Below are 17,400 nucleotides of genomic sequence, written 5' to 3' on the forward strand. Positions count from 1 at the left end.
TCAGGCCTGGGGATACTTCCTTTAAGTGGACTGAGTCATTGCTGTTGATGGCCCTTCTAGCTGAGACTGCCAGTAGGGTGGCATCCCTCTTCACCTAGACAGAAGTGATCACTGGATGCCACTTGGTTCACAAGCATTTGATTCCTCTGTACTGTCCATGCCTCTAGCCTATGAACAGTCCCTGCACGTGGAGGTCTGATTGCTGCTTGTAGCCCTACATCCCCACAACTCTGCCATGCTTCCTATGCTAATGCCCCTCCTCCCCCTGTTACCTTCAGACTCCTTAAATCCTCATATGTACTCAAGTTTGTGAGGTTATACTCCGATGTCAAGAAAAATAACTGGTCTTCCTATCCACTACTACCATCTCTTGCCCCTTTCTTCTCCATCTGGTGCTAGGGTAGAGCTTGTTCATCCAGCTAGTTCTGGCACAAAACTGAACTGGTATGGGAGTGAGAGAACTGTGCCCATGTTGGATGTGTCTTCCTTTGCGGGTGAGGGGCATCTGAAGCAGGCACCCTTTCCTCCTTTTATTAGACTGCTCTCATTTATTACACCATCTGTTTTCCCAGTGCCAGAGATGATGCTGGGGATATGTGACTTGGGGCACTCAGGCAGAAACTGGCCTGCACAAGGCCAGCCATGTGTTTGCCTCCTAGCAATGCAGCGGTCAGCAGCAAATTCTTTGCTGCCGCCTCCTCTCAGTATGGGAGAGAGCAAGCGTGGGCCTGGGTGTGTAGGAGACACAAAGAGATAAAATATGTGAAGGAGCAGGGGGAGGCACGGGAGGGACGTGGACTGGGGGTACATACGTATCAGCTAGAGAGAACTGTGGGAAGGAAGGACAGACAGACAGATGGGCAGAGTAGGGGAGAAAGTAAAAGGAATGGATTGTCAGGAGGGTAAGAAAGAAGAACTGGGAGGGAGACAAAGAAATGGGCTGGCTGGGGACAGTGAGAGCAAGGCTGAGAAGGAAGGGCAGGCAGGCAGAGTTGTCTGATATGTAGTGGGGAAGGAGAGAGGTGGATTGTCTGTGGGAGAGAGATGTGTGTCAGCCAGGTACTATGGTAATAGGTAACTGGATAACCGGAGATGGAGATGAAGAGACTGCTTGTGTGTGTGTCTGTGTTTGTATATGCCTGTGTAGGGGAGAACTGAGTGAATGACAGGGAGGGAGAACAGCCATAAGGAGAGAGAAAAGAGATAAAGCCGAGCTATAAGAAAGAGCAAAAGAGCAAATCTAGAGATTAAATGTGGGAAGAAGAGAGATGTGGGAAGGCAAAGCAGCCCTCAGAGTGCAAATAAGAGTGGAGATATGGTGGGAGAGAGGAGGGAAGCTCTTAGGAGAAGGGAAACTAACAGTGCTAGTACTAGTATTCGGGGCTGAGGTTCTCTTACTGGGACCTGAGAGAGGATAGAGGGCAGAAATACAAGCATGACTACGTAAGACTAAAAAGAAGCATTTTCTTATACACAGGGCTTACTGCCAATGCACAGAGACCCAGTGGACCTGGGAATGTAAATGCCACTGTTCTAGTGCAGGGTGTTTCCTGCTTGCTGAACTGCAATGTACCTGAGCATCTGCAACCTGTGGACTGCCTATTTCCAGTGCTTGACTGCTAGGAGCTGTTTATGATGGCAGGTCAGACATTTATTTATAATTTTATTCTCCTTCCTCTTGCCTTTTTTCCTCACAGTATATTCTCAATGGAAAAAGAGACATGAAAAAAAAACAGTGCCCAAATTTATAGGCACCTTCTTGGCTCTTCTGCCTCATGTCATAGACACCAACTTTGCTTTGCTGCCTGGCTCAGCCAGCACCCCTCTCTTTGACCATTTCTTTTCTGTCCCTTGCTGTGTCTTTTTCGTCTCCTTATTTATGTCTTCCTTCAACTTTCTGCCATTTTCATGTTATACTCTTCCCTCTAACTTCATTTATTATGTTCTAGGCTTCTAGGTTATGTGCCTCCCCTTGTTGTTTCTGCTTATTCCTTCTAGTTGCCCTGTTCCATTTCTTTTGCTCCTTTTAATCTCTTCCTGATTCCTCCATCTCCTGTCTGTGCCTGTCTGCTGGCTTTCTCTCACTCTCTGTCTGTCTCTTTCGAACTGGGTTGTGAATTCTGTCGGCATCAGAGTGGGACGAACTGTAAAACTGAGGTTCCCAGAGGGCCAGGTTGTGATCATTTTATTTTTACAATGTCCTTGGATGTATAAAGGTGTTTGTTTGAGGGGGAGGAGCAGTGCATGTGCTCCATGTGGGAGAATAGAGGGGAGTGCAGGCCAGAACGAATGAAGCTTGAAACTAATATAGGTCAGTTGCAGAGAAAATCCCAGTGGTCTGTGAAGCAGAGAAGTGATTTGACACTTCAGACTGGCTACTGGAAAGATGGCAACTGAGCAGTTTTATCCAAATGACGCAAGCAACCTGGAAAAGTGTCCTGTGAAAGAGTGCAGGAGTGGTGAGCATGGGAGAGTGCCAAGCCCTGCACAGGCTCTGCTTCTCTACAGTCACCTCCTTAATGCAGGGAATAACCAACCTGAAATTCCATATTCCGGCCTCTGAGCAGTCTTCTGCTGTGTGCATCCATCTGACCCCTGCATGGAATGGGGAACATGGTGGAGATACGCCTCACCGTGCCCTCTTCCAGACCTGCTCACCAGGTCAGAGCTGGCAACAACAGAGCAAAGAGATTAGTGGAGAACCAAGAAAGGCTGTACCCCCAAACCTTTGGAGATGTGTGGCCAACCTCTGCCGAGGATGGTGCCGCAAAGAAGCCTCACACCACCAGCAGAGATGTCACCAAGGCTCTGAGCCTGGCCTGGTTAAGCTGGAAGAACCAAGTGCTCTCCCTGGCACTGCTGGGAGTTGATTTGCTCTGCGTAAGAGTCCTCACTTGCCATGATTTTCCACAGACTGTAAACACTGCTCTCAGACCTTTCCTAGAAAATTTTACAAGTGGCTACTAGCTGCAGTGAATGATTGAAAGTGGCAAAACCTGATGAGTAACTTCTGATTTCATTTCTATTAAAAAATTTTTGTTGATATAAGAGTCATCTGTTAAGATGACATTTAGATATCAAAACAGACATCCAGATTTTCGGAGTCATTTGGAGCCTCTTCATCTCTGTAAAATCAATGTGAGATACTGGCTGCTCAGCATAACTGAAAATCAGGGCAGTTCTTCAATGTCTAAACATGGACTTAAAAGCCTAGATACACATGTGTTTTGCTTTCTTTTTAAAACAGGCCCCCATTCCCAAGAAAAGGAATGTCACCTCTCTACAGCTTCTGTTCACATACATTTTTCTGTGCATCGTCATAACACTGTGGTCCAGCATCTGACTGTCTTAACTCAGTGTGTTTAACCTAATTCCTGTATGGGAATTCACTCTCTGGATCCTAAACAATTATAGAAGTAATACAAAACCAAATCCTAGGAATTAATTTGGTGGCTCTGTGTCCACAGTACACCTGCTGGCTTTCAATGAAACATTATCTAAAGTACATGTACCTTTCACGAGATGTCTCCCTGACAAGAAAATGCTACAAAAAGAAATCCTCCCCATTTTAAAATTAGTTGCCTGTTATCATTGATGTCAGTGGAACCCTGAATTTTCTAAGATTCCCTACTCGTGGAGCTCTCAAGTAGGTGCTGGGATACACGTTTCCCTTGATTTGTCCCTCTGAAAAGTCAGAGGGATGATATGATCTATCCCAGAGGCTAACCATTTTTCTTAATTTGCTTGGGATGTTCTTTCAAAAGTCTTTTTTTAATTCTGGTTTTTGTTTTTGTTTTTTTCATTGAACATCAGAGAAATTAGAAGTGTTCCTTCCATTATACCCTAAGCTATGTCACAGAAGAAGAACTAAGGATGCCCTAAAGATGACAATTGATTGTATAGCTCCTTTGCAGAAGGATTACCTGTGTCATTACATTCAGACGTAGAAGAGCAAGTTTGTCCCATACAGAAAGCCTCAGCAATGCTTCTGTGGCTGTTGGGGACCAGAGGCAAAAGCTGTGTTCAGACTGAGCTGTGGCTTTAAATGAAAATGCTGAATAGATGAGGCTGCATAGGATGCTCTTTGTCCTCATCTGCGCCCTTTAGACTGGTCTGATATCAGAGAACATTGATCAAGGTCAACACGAAGCATCCTCACTGTCGGCCTCACCTTTCCTCCAGCATTTATCACTGTGCTGATATTTCCAGGAAGCTTCCAAAAACCTTCAATTCAGAAAAAAAGAAACCCAACAACTTCTCTTTGTCACCTTATTCTTTACTGTTTTCTGATTACTGCTATGTTTACATGAAAACAGGCTTTTTTCTTCTTTAAGAGTCAAACCGCAGCTGCTGCGTATTTCCTCACTGGAATTTTCTATACCTATTTGTCAAGAAATGATGGCTTTTTTAACCCATGGATTCTGAGCAATAGAGACCATCCCTGATTATGAGAGGTGGATCTGGTGTGAGTTCTGGTGATAGCTAATGGATGGATGGACAGTGGATTTATTATGAACAAGACCAAGATATTTGTGCCCATATTTCTTGTAGTTCCAGTGAGACACATTGCTCTATGATCTATTCTGAAGACCTTTTCCCTTGTGTCTTGACTTTAAGCAGATTCTGCTGTATTCTTTTCACTAACTTTTTGTGAGGAGTGTGTGACTCAGCTCGGGTTTTTTTCTCCTCGTATTTGTATCCTTTCACTCTGCTTTTCAGGCATTTGTTTATTCAGGTATCAAGGCTCTGCACCTCTTTGCCCTGTTTCCTGGAATATGCTTCCAGGACTGGAAGTATATGGATATCTGTGAGAACTGTGTATGCCTGAATTTGCATATGGATGGAAAAACAAAATAAAACAAAAAGATTTAGATGAAGAATCTGAGAATACAACAACAGAGCAGGAATGGCATGTGAATAATCAGGCCTTACACTGGATTTCTATGGGACATAGTTTATCAGGGAGTAAAGGTGTGTAGAGGAATGCATATTTTTTTTACACACAGGATGGGCCAGCACGAAGGTAGACTCGAATTATTTGTTAAGTGCAGAATAGTGTACACTCTGGAGCAGAGAATTATGAGAGACAGCATCTGAGTGAAGAGGATAGTGTCTTTAGTTTAACACGGGCAAATACATGGAATAGACATTCTGATGAGGTGGGGAGTTTTCCCACAACTAATTGTCTGTTTTAGTCATATTCAGTAAGTTTGCATGTGTATGCACATATATCCTCACTGAAGATACTTTACCAAATACTGTAATTCCAGCTAGAGTGACTGGTTAGCAGCCTGCCCTCTGTTACAGTTAATGGGTTGCAGGCATTGATTTTTTGTTTCTATTCCTATTGATTAGGAGGCTGCTGTCCACACAAACCTCAGCACAGCATGGAAAGGGAAAGAGAGGCAAAACAATTCTCATCCCAGCAATTCATCATGGCGGAAATGTCATGCTAGGAGTCCCAGTCTTCTCTCACTATCCCTTTCAAATAGAGAAGGACACCTTTCCTTTTTGAATAATTCAATGCATAAGGCACATGAGGTTACCATTCAGTGGAAAAAAAACAATGTGTGAGACAAGGGAATCTTGCACTGGAAGCATAGATGCTTTAGCTTCAAGACGCAATGTGCAACATTGGACAACCATTGATATTCAGTTCATTTATGACAACACTCAGATCTCACTAACATCAGTGCATAGACTTTGGCTTTGGTGGGGTTTGTGATCTCAGTGCCTCAGTGCTTCCACAAAGTTATTCAAGTGTTACATTATAAGAGTGTTTTATGGATAAATGATTTTTTTTTTTTTTTTTTTTTGCAAAGTATTTGTCTCAGATAAGGATATATGTCAGATGTGGAGGGAGCTACGTACTACATCCTTATACTCTCACACTTGGTCCACCTGTATCTAACGTATTTTTTTTATGCACTCTTGGGATAGCCCCAGCATCACTTTTGCAGAGAGACTTCCTCAGTTTATTTGTGAGACCTCTGTACCGTGTCTCCTTTTTTTCCCCCTTCTGATCACAGTGTTGTGCTAGTGATGAATTTCATATAAGTATTCAAATATTTGGTGTTTACACTGTCTTTTATGTTGATCCTCAACTTGAAAGACCTGAAGTTAAGAAGAGAGGACCACTGAGGATTTGTACATCTGTATTTATCTCTCTATCATCTCCACATGTGATTCTTGGACAAAACACAAATGTTCTTCTTTCTTCAGTTTGCTAGTTTGTTAAATTGGTCTAAGAATGCCACCAGCATGCAGATATGATGTAAATAATGTTTCTTGCATATTTTGGGTCCCCCAGCTTTAGATGCCAGTGATGACTGCTCTGATCTCCCTCTCTGCTTGTCTAAACACATGGATATGGGGTTTTTTTCAACCTTCTCCAGTGAAACTTTTTAAATATTAATTCCTTTTCTGGATCAGATCTCACTTCTATCTTTCTGCCCCATTGGTTTTCAGTTTTCTAATCATCACTCTAACCCCAATTTATTTTTCCTAACATCTCCTCTGCTGTTGCAGCTGTCTATTAACACCTCTGCTCTGCCTGCAAATACAACTGCATCAACTCCATCTCTTTTACATCTCATTACAGCAGCTCCTTCTGAGATGGCCTGCCCAGTATGAAGATTCCTCAGTACCAAATTGCTGTCTGATTTTATCCTGAGCCCAAAATCTCCACTGCAGCACTCGATCCAGAGGCACTCTATTCAGTTCCATTACCATCCCATGGAGTTGCTTCCGACTTCATGCCCTTCATCTCCCTTCCTTATCTTTCTTGTGCCCCTTTCTTTCCTACAGCACTGCCCCTTTTCTCCACAAATAGCAGCACTCTTGGTTTGCCATTGGAAGCAGACTTCCTGCGGCTCCTTGTCTCATCAGCTTCTCATTTCAAGTAATTTAAAATGTAATTTAAAATCTCTCTATTTCCTCCAGACTATTAATTTCTCTCTCCTTACTCCTCCATAGATGTCATTCTGTGTTGCGCTATTTGGTAAGATGCGACTGTTGTAAAATTCTGCCACAGTGTTTTTAGTCTGTAGTCTTGTTTTGTATTATCATTTTTAACGATTCTTTGTAGGAAAGATGAAATCTCAGCACAGCATCTAGCCACAGCACAAGCAGTCACACAGGACATTCTGGCATTTGCATTGCTTTTGTTCCGTTCTTCTCCAGCGGCGTTTAGAACAACTGTAGAGGGATTATTGCGAATGGTTTAAGAGGATATAAGTAGGGTAGCAGGAAGAGAATTATTTCTGAAAATTGGGAAGTGTGAGGCAGGAAGTCACCTTTCGTCCTGATCCTGAGACATAATGAACCATCACAGGACCCACTGCTCTTAGCCAGAGATTAAAAGACTCATTGTTCTGCAGGCCTGGCCTTCTTATACTGGCAGTTTCTTTGGGGAGAATGTGTCCCTATCTTGTTGCTGGAGTCATTTGAAATCAAACTTGCAAAATCTGTAGAAATACATAATAAAGGCAACAGTTACAGATTAGTTTGAGGGCCTCTGTTTTGGCCCAGCTTCTGCTTCATCCTCTGAAATTATCTGAATTAGTCAAATGTAAAGATAAGTAATCCAGCAGGTCCAGCAGTATTTTTCTAATTACAGATTAAATCTGTGAACTCTCTCTGTGTTGGGATGCCTTGCAAGTCCCAGTCTACAACTTCCACAGCGGCTGTTCACTCTACTTGTCACGCTCTACTCAGTTACCAACAGAAGCTACCAAAAGACAGCTCCCATTTGTGCAGCCCCACACACCCTGATCTGAAGGAGCCTTCCAATTTGTCACAGTGACATAAACACTTAAGAGCATGGGGTGCCCAGGGGAGCCCTCAGTGAAAATATACCTTCTCTCCCTATCCTCTTTGAATGACCCTGCTGTTTGGGCACAAGTGAGGTTCTGTAAGGCCTGAGTCCTTTCTGCTTCCACTCACTCCAGCCAGGATGCTTTGTGACATTACTGGGAGAGCTGTATTGCACTATTTTGAGAGCACAGAGTAATTGAGGAGCCTACTTTGCTTGGAGAGATTTCCAGTGTGGCTTTCCCTTCCATGTATTCAGTTGATGCCTGATGGATTTTAGTGCCAACACAGTCTGCTGAAATTTTTCCTCTTCAGTCTTCTAGGTTTCTGGCTGAAATTTTCTGCTTTCCTTTGTATAATAGAACCTCAGTGGTGGGATGGAGAGTAGTACCACCAACACAAAAATGCCTCAGAACCATCAGAATGGCACATTCATCCCTTATCCTTTCTTCTTTCAGCAGAAAGCATTCAAGAGTGGAGGAGAAGTCCTAGGGTGTTCTTGTGTAGCTTCCCCAGCTAAAAGCCTTAGAGGACCTCCTCCTCATTTCAAGCTACCTCTGTAGAGCTGTAATCTCCTTCCATTTTAGGGGGACTCTGTATCTCTTCACCCTTCATTTGAACCAAGGCCAGCAGTTTAGAGAGCCTGCCCTCAGTTACCATGCTCACCACTATTCCACCAAGCTGAAATACACAGCCCACAAGGGCCATCTCCTCCCTTGCCCATCCTCAGCTGTTTGGCAGCTCCATGAGTGCAGAGAAAAACAACAACAACAACAACAACAACAACAAAACCCCAAACAACAACAACAACAAAAGCACAAACAAACAAACATAAAAACCTTTTCCAAGAGAGAAGAAGGCCAGGACCCCCCCCCCCCCCAGGTGAGGCTAGGAACTGTGGTTGTCCCCCAGCAATGTATTAGTGGGCTCACCCTGCACTGTCACCTGCCTCATCCACCATCCCTTCTGCCTCCCCAAGACCTGCTGGTAACAATCTGCATATGGCTGATGCCACACACCATCCGTGCTTGCTGGTAAAGTCCCGTTATGTACTCAGCTCCCTGCTGAACAGAGGAAATGCTCAGCTGCCCTTTGTGCCCCCTCCTCTCCTGCTGCTTTCCATAGAGTCCTTCATGTCCAACAGTCCTGGGGGAGATTGTCCTGGAACCCAGATTGCACCCAGAGATGGACAATGGAGGAGATAAATGGAGTTATGAAATTACAGTGTGGCTGAAGCCCTCCAACTGGTTCAACTACCCGGCACCCCCTCCCCTCAGCCCCTTAATTCCCCTAGAAGAGCAGTGAACCTAATGCAGCCCTTCTGCTCTCTTACACCGAACAATGAATCTGATCAGAGTGAAACAAAATCGGAAGCATCATGAATTAGATGATTTCTTTTCTTTATGATTGCTGCATTAATGAGCAGCTACATGTATAGAACGAGGAGGTGACTAATGTAATTAACCTGATGTAATGATACTGCTGAGGAAGGGAGAGACAGTTATGACATACTAAGATGTTAGCATTGCACAATTTTATATACATTCTCAGTACTATCAGGTTGTGTCTGACATAAAAACTTAAGCACTGATAGATTTCAGTCTGCATCCATTCACTTCATGGATCTTTCTGTGGAAAATGAGGATTGAAATGTGGGATACTTTCCATGGCTGGGGGAGAGGAATTCAGTTTGGTGGTCCCTTTCCTTAGCAAAATTACAAGAAATAACAAGTAATAACAAAAAATCGACCTTTCTTGTGAAGAATCTTCCCAAAATGTCTGCTGCTTGAAGCAAGCTATGGGATTTCACAGAAAGCTACGAAGAGAAAGTCAAAATGCAGGGATTCACGCAACATTGGTCAGGGGGAGACAGAGGGACGGAAAACGAGCAACACCAAAACATATGCAACTTGCAGCAAAGCTGAGAAGAGTGAGAAGCGAGCACTTAAAAATAATAACGACAACAAAAATAAGAGAAATAAATGCTTGTTTTTAAATTACCCTTCCACGTTACATGTCACCCGTCTCCTGGGGAGAGAAAACGGCTGCCTGAAGTTTTGTGCGGGTCTAACTGCAGCGTGTGCGGGTTGTGCTTGCCGCCCTGGCCACGTATGGCGGGGATGCGAAGGCAGCTGAGCCGGGGGGCGGAGGGGGCTGCGGGTGGGGGCGAAAGGCTGAAAGGCAGAAAGAGGGAGAGCCCCAGCTACGCCTTCCCCCGGGCTCCGGCAGCCGGGGGGAGCGACCCAGCCCGGGGCTGGCAGCGGCGGGGTAGGCACAGGGAGGGGGGAGGCTACCCCCTCCGCCCCTCCCTGCCTGCCTGCCTGCCTGCCCGCGCAGAGCGAAGGAGGGCGGCTGCCGCCCGCGGATGCTGGGGCGCGGGCAGGGCGGGCGGCGCGGGCGGCGCGGGCAGGGGAGCTGTCCTTCAGCACCGCGGGCCGCGGAGCGCCGCTCCGGCACTGCCGCCCGGGGAGCTGTCCTTCAGCACCGGGGGACCGGGAGCGCTCCTCCCGCGCCGCGGACCGGGGAGCTGTCCTTCAGCACCGCGGGCCGCCGCCGCCGCGGGGGAGCTGTCCAGCGCCTCGCCGCCGCCTTGATGCAGTAGCGGGGCCCAGGAGTCGCCGGGGGCCGCCGCGGGGCAGGGGGTGCCGCAGCCGGACGCCGCTCCGTGCCCCCAGCCCAGGAGAGCGCCGCGCCTGTCCCCCTCCTCCCCCAGGAGCCCCCCTCTCTCCTCGCCCACCTCCGCCGGGAGCGAGCGCCGCGGCTGTGCGGAAAAGCCATGGGAGGCAAGACCTCAGCACCTGTTCAGCTGAAATCAAGGGCTTACAGTATACTGGGCAGTCTGGCTTGGTGGTAGGAGCGAACGAAAGGAAGGAGAAGCGAGCAAGAAAAAGTGAGAGAGGATTGGAGCGACTGCCGCTGCCGGGGGAAAAAAAAATAAAAACCCAAGGAAGATAACTGGGAAGGAAAAGGATTTTCATGGCGCAGGCTGCAGAGCTAAGCAAGAAGACTGAAGGTTGCATCTCTGCTCTTACAGTCTCTAACTGTCTAGGTCCAGATAATGAGAGATTGTGTTGAGGATGCTGCTGCTGCTCCCCTGTTCACTGTGGAAGCCATCTCCAAATTAGCCATTACATATGGAAACTGGAGACCAGAATTTTAGAAAAAGGGATTAAGGCGTCTCGTTTTGGGGGGGGTTCTCTCTTTATTTGTTTGTTTTTTTTCTTGGTTCTTTTGTCTCTCTTTTTTTTTTCTTTTTTCTTTTTCCTTTTTTTATATTTCAACCAGAACGTTTCCGATTTAAAAGGCAAGCCTGTTCCCGTGTGGTCTTTCTAATTTACACTCTTTTCCGTGGGCTTTCTTACCTCTCTTTTTTGATATCTATCTCTCTATATATACCCATTATATTATTAGTCGGAATTATTATTCTTTTATTTTATTAAACACACACACCCCAAGAATCAGAAGGCGGTTGGGTATTTGTATAATGAAGAATTATGGGGCTCTTTGACAGAGGTGTTCAGATGCTTTTAACCACCGTTGGTGCTTTCGCTGCCTTCAGCCTGATGACCATAGCTGTGGGGACCGACTACTGGCTTTACTCCAGAGGGGTTTGCAAGACTAAAACTGTCAGTGAGAACGAAACCAGCAAAAAGAACGAGGAAGTCATGACCCATTCTGGATTATGGAGAACCTGCTGCCTGGAAGGTATTTGATTCTGGATCTCCACCCCCCGCACCCCCCTCACCCCCCTCACTTTCCTCTCCCCCTATCCCATACCCCCCCCCCCCTCCCCCCCTACTCCCAGTAAATCCCTTCACATTCCACCATTTTCTAACTTCATTCCTTCCACCACAATTGAGAGTGGTGGGCTTAGTTACGTGGGGCACGGAGGCAAGAAGACAAGAAAATTATTCTTTGCACCTTTGCGTTCCCTTTTTCCCTTCCTCAGCCTCTGCCCTACACTCTCCCCAGAATTTTACTCCCCCCCTTCTGACGGGAATAATATGTGTCTTACAAAAACACCAAGACACCCTTTCAGACAGCAACTATGTGGTCTACCTGTCTTCAGATTGTTTGTATTGCCTGGGAAAGCAATGCCAAAATGCTGTGTTATTGCTGTGCTCCGTCTGCAACCACAGAGTGAAATAATTTGTCTCTTTGCAAATGGCTTATTTGCAAAGACTGACTGGGAGTGAGGGGCAATGTGGGGAGGAGGTGACTGCAAAGCAATTTAGATGAAATTATTGGTTCACTTTAGAAAGAAAAAAGAGAGAATGGGAAATAACCCTGCTATGTCCAAAATGTCTCATATGGTAAATCTGGTGATTCCAGTCCTCTCGAGCAGAGTTCAGAGCATTTCATAATGTCTGTGAGCAACCACATCTTACTGGGCTGGGTGCAGGGGGGTCTATTTGGCACCTGATTGGTTTGTTTTGGGGCTGGGATCTTTCCCCCACTTGTTTGTTATTGGGGGTAGATTTTTGTTTGGGGGCTTTTCTTTAAGGCTTATGGTAGAAGCTAAAAATAAACAAGTGTCTGTATAGAAAAATCAGCCTAAGTCTTATGTGGTGAAACTGCACAGCAACTCAGTGACATGTCTGATGGCAGAAAAGCCACTGCCGCAGCCAACTTCTGGAATCAGACGTTCCTAAGGGAGGGGGAGAGAAGCGAGGGGCCAGCAGTTCACTTTTAAATATGTGTTGCTCAGTCCTGCTGTTGGCATACATACGGGCTGGGGAGGTGGACTGCAGCTGGTGCTGGAGGGGTAGGGGCTACCAATGTAAATGCGTGGTTTTCTGTTATACACGTAGCGAGAAGGAGGGAGCGAGAGCAAGGCAGCGCACATTGCAGCCTGGTATCAAAATGCTGCTTATGAATCAGCCCCCAGCCAGAGAGTGGGCTACGGGGGCTGATGGGTGCCTGCGGATAACGCCTGGGTCTGCTAGTGCCCCCCAGAGCTGGGTGTGCCTGGAGCTCCCTGATGGGCAAGAGGGGAAGCAGGTACCGCAGGAGCGATTTTCTGAGAGTGCACTGGGAGATGCAAGGCAGGGGGAGGGGGAATAAACTGTGTATGTCCTAATGTCTCCCACCAAAGCAAGCTAAAGCTGCTGTTTAGAAATGGTTGTGTCCGGGAAGAAGAGCAAATTTCCCCCCCGTTCTTGGTGCAAACGGTTGAGTGATGGCTGGACATGTTTTGAATAGCTAAGTGACTTCATTGAGCGATGGTCTATTTGACGCATACTGCATTTAGTGCCCTTTGTCAACCCAAACTGCTGCCTTTTAACATATCCTGCAGAGGAGCTCTATGCTGAATACTATATGCTGTCTCCACGCCAGAAAATCAATAGCAGTAAATTAATGGGGGATGTTTTAAACACACTCACTCGCGCACATGCACGCATTTCCTCCAAATAGATAAATATATGGAGATATATATTAATAAAGAATGAAAAGCCTTTCACATAGCTATTCATTACAACAGGGTAGAGAGACATCTCCTTAATTAAAAATTAATGAGAGAGGAGGAAAAAAAAAAAAAAAAGCAAGCCCAAAAGCAAAGCCATGTGAGGAGGGAGGCAGGCTGCAGGGAGAACTCCCCTCATGAGCTGTGTCCCCGAGCCAGAGGGCAGAGGGAGGCTGGGGAGGAGATAAGAGGTGTGAGGACCCTGGCCAGTAGTGGCAGTGAATTCAGATCATGTCCATGTGCCCATACAGCCAGATCCAGAGGGACACGATCAGAGGAGGAGGAGGAAGGGGTGGGTGAGGTTTGTTGGATTGGAAGACCTCAAGGCTCCTTCTCATTTACATCCAATGGGACCCCATAGGGACTGTGGAGAAGTAGTTGCGTGATAAGGGAAAGTGTCAGGATGCTCCCTATCAAAGGTTCCAAAGTGCTCCCAGCCCCTCCCAGTGCCATCTTGGTCCCCTGCCCATGCTCTCATGCAAAATCAGACTGCAACCCTACACAAGAGCTGGGAAAGGTAGCAAGACAGATGGGATTCTCTTTTGTCCCCACCACAAATGGAAGAGCCTGGTTGACTCCCTAAAACTGCTGGATGTGGGGCAGAAGTTGTAAGAGGGGCTGGAAGGTTCTAGGAACTGCCTGGGAGCAAGCCCTGCTCTGACCCTCACCAGCCTGAGGACACAGGTTGTCCCAAAACTTTGGGGTGAGCTAGGTAACAGGAGTTCCATGGCCATACACTGAGCACTGACATGGGCATGGCTGTGCCTCATGGCTGAGGATGCCTCTGACTGGCTCCTCTCATCCCAAGTCTGCATGGGCTGGTGGCTGTCACTCCTTAATCCCAGAATGGCACAGCCAAATACCCCCAATAGACACACATGAGAGGGCCACTAGGCAACCCCAGATGTCATATCTGATAAACCAGAAGGTTGCCTTCCTTCTCAGCATAAGGAGTCAGAAAGGTGCCTCTGATTCACTTGATCTCCCAAGTGAGAGTCGCAATCTGGGTGGAGAAGGGTGCTGCAGAGGCTCCTTGCCCCATGGTGCATGGGTTAGACGGGTTTGGGAAGGGAAAGAGTTGCTCCCAAGGAGGCTCTGGAAATGGCCAAACCCTTGGAATCTGCTCACACCCTGCTCACAGTGTGGCAAAAATACCTGGAGAAGAGTGTGGGACAGAAATGGTGCAGGCCCATAGGGTTTTGAGAGTCAGCGAAGAGGAGGGCAAAGGAATATCAATGAGAAAATAATCAAAGAAGGAGCCAAAACAATCTTCTGCTAACAATAGGAAGGCTCTGATGAGGTTGACTTCACTTTGGGAGACATAAGGGAATGCTAGCACCAGCCAGCACTGTAGGCTGTCAGAAATGGTGAACTCTTCATATTCCAATGCCGTGGTAAATTGTATTTCTTTATCTTGGCCAAGATATCCAATAGCAAAAAGGAACGTGGAGGCTCAGCCTGTACGCACAGATATGCTGCAACCAGTAAGCGAGTTCCCCTTGAACAATTTGATTCCTGGGCTTTTAGGACAATTTGGTTCCTGGGCTTTTAGGATTTTACGGTTCCTGTCTGTCCAGTCATTCAGCATTCTCAGTCAGTATCTTCACAGCTTCGTGTTGCTTCAAACAGCAGTGTCATTTTGGGCGTTCAGCTTCTGTTGGGATCCCTCCCCTCTCTTTCCTGCATCCTACAGGGAGCCCCTGTTCAACAGTGGGTCTGCAGCAGAAAGGTGATGGTGGTTCCCATTACTGCAGACCGCGCTTCCAATTCTTTTCCTAATCTTCCTTCAGATATTTCTCTCTAAGGCTTTGGAGTGCTTAAATGTGTACCTGAGCTGCTCAAAAATCTTTGCTCTACAAGAAAAATGGCAGAACCTACCTCAGCCCTCAGACCACGTATATATGGAGTGTAAATGTACATCTGGCAGCTGAGACCCATGAGCTCATGGCACACAGAGGTGCTGCACCTCTTACAACTTTGAAATGGCTGCAGAGCTTCCAGCCTAATTCCTGCTTGGCACCGAATGCTTTTAAAACACTTTTTATTATGAGTGATGCCTTGTCTAATTCTTTCATTAGCTCCTGTAGATCTCCTACAGGATCTCAAAAAGTGAATGACGAAGCCTTATCAGGGTCTTATGAAGCAAGTAAATGAAATGTATTTTATATCTGTAGGTTATTGGTTTTGTCATGTTGTCATTATTATTAGGAAAGGGATAGGTACAGGAGGCTTTTATACTGAGAAGGGAGAGATTGGAGTACAGGGCAGGCAGGTATGAGTGATGCGCATGGGGTTAGACATCCCTGTAGATCTTACTGGTGTGAAGGCGAATAATTGAATGGATGTTGATGCAGAAAATAATTCCTGCCTAGAGACCCTTCCCAAGGAAAATTAATGAGCTGATCTGTTCCCTTTCCAGTTTGTTATATCTGAGCAGCGCATGAGAGTTAAGTGCAATTTTGGTGTTTGCAGAAACGAAAAGCTGACAGCAAGGCAAGGCAAGGCAGGGCACAGGCGCTGGACGCAGTCCTGGTGCTGCGTCTCTTCCCCACACTGCTTCTTTCACTGCTGTATGCTGATGGGCCACTTCTTTCCCTTCACATGATCTTATGAGCATTTCTTCCTTGTCTTCTCATCTATCTTTCACCCTTCGTTTTCCTCATCCCTAGTTCTACCCTGCAGAGCTGCCCGCTGTCTTATTTCTATGGATCCACGAAACTGGTGGGGTCCTTTCCCCTGTTTCTGTCCTACACCAGAAGATTTCTGGGGAAGCAGTGTAAATAGCAGTAGATTGAATGAGAATCCCCACGGTTGGCGTTGCAGGAGCATCCCAGAGCACAGCCCAGAGATGCAGGAGGCAGAGGTTCAGTGCCGCACTGCCTGCTGCCGGCATTGCCTCTGCCAGGCAGAGGGAGGATGCAGAGCTGCACGGGCCTGGTGTGAAGAGGGAGGCAAAGGATTTCCAGAAGTGGGGTGCAGGTGGTGAGGGGGAGGCACATGGGATCCCAGGCATGGGTGGGTTTAGTTCTCACAGGGCTTAAATTCACACACCACTGGGAGCTGGGGATTCAATGGGCTGAGACCTGCAAGCTCACTTCATTTCAGATTTGACAAGGAAATGCTGTTCCTTGCCAGCCAGCTGCTAGAACTGACTTATAAATTGTGTTTAAATTCTGGATCTCCCTACTGACAGAGAAAGAGGAATGGGTTAATATTGTCCTGAAATGCACCAGAAATTGCCTTGCTGAAGAGAGTGAGAGAGAAATGCAGTGGGAGGGACATGAAGATGCAGTGTGGCAGCAGTAATGTATAAAGAAATTACACAGAGATAGAACAAATGTCTCCTTGCCAGGGAGACCAGGAGCTATTCCTATCCCACGATTCCATGTTAACCCATCCCTTTCTCACCCGAGCCCCTCCACTCTGTCTCGCTCAGCTGCGGTTCGGTGCAACCTCATCGGGAATTCATGGGAGGAGGGCCGCCGGGGCTCGCCAGCAGCATCTCCATATTTATTTCCTTTAAGAGCAGCAGCGAGGAGGTTGCCGAGGGGAACGGGGAACATTTCAGGCTCTCAGCTGGCTCTGCCCCTTGCCCCTGTTTTAAGAGCAGGATTCCCAATCAAGAATACCCTCTTGATCCCAGGGGGGAGTCCTCGCCACCACATTCTGCACTGCTTCCCCCTTCACATCGCCCCATTGCTGTGGATGCACTGCTGCTTTCCTGGGCACCACAGTCTCCCCTTTGAGAGGGGCTTTCTGGGAGGATCGGGGTGTGCTGCCTGAGGAGGCGTCACCAGCAGGGCTCCCAGCCCCAGGGCTGCAGCAGCCCAACAGGGAAATGCAGAGTGCAGGATGGGTCAGGAGTGCGGGGAGCAGACTGCAAGCACAATGCACCCCAAAGTTATTTTTCCCTAGCCTGCGTGACCCCAGCTCACTCCTCACCCTCCATCTTTGACTCATTCTATCCATCTCCATTTTAATTTGTTCTCGTTTCCCTCCCCTGTTTTTCCTCTTTATTTTTCTCTTTCATCTTCACGTCTCTTCTACGCTCTCTCAGAAGCAGCTTCCCCTTCATTATTCCTCCCTGATTCTCTCCAAGTTCTCCAAGGCCCATCCCCCTTTGC

At 47.0% G+C, this 17,400-nt stretch overlaps 1 protein-coding gene across 4 annotated transcripts in view; it reads left to right on the plus strand.

Annotated features, from left to right (window-relative positions):
* Positions 1–18: 18 nt before the first annotated feature.
* The window catches only part of CACNG2 (calcium voltage-gated channel auxiliary subunit gamma 2), a 57,775-nt gene continuing 40,393 nt past the window's right edge, over positions 19–17,400 (plus strand). The window contains exons 1-3 of one of the 4 annotated variants that reach the window (XM_048945085.1): positions 19–902; positions 1,478–1,642; positions 11,372–11,517. In XM_048945085.1, coding sequence (XP_048801042.1) covers positions 11,376–11,517 — 142 coding nt within the window. In that variant the 5' untranslated portion in view covers positions 19–902; positions 1,478–1,642; positions 11,372–11,375. Of the gene's footprint in view, positions 1,643–10,241; positions 11,518–17,400 lie in introns of those variants that run through there. The other 3 variants (XM_048945076.1, XM_048945066.1, XM_048945059.1) reach the window with 3 other exon arrangements.

Source organism: Lagopus muta, chromosome 1 (assembly GCF_023343835.1).
Source record: "Lagopus muta isolate bLagMut1 chromosome 1, bLagMut1 primary, whole genome shotgun sequence".
Taxonomy (NCBI): Eukaryota; Metazoa; Chordata; class Aves; order Galliformes; family Phasianidae; genus Lagopus; species Lagopus muta.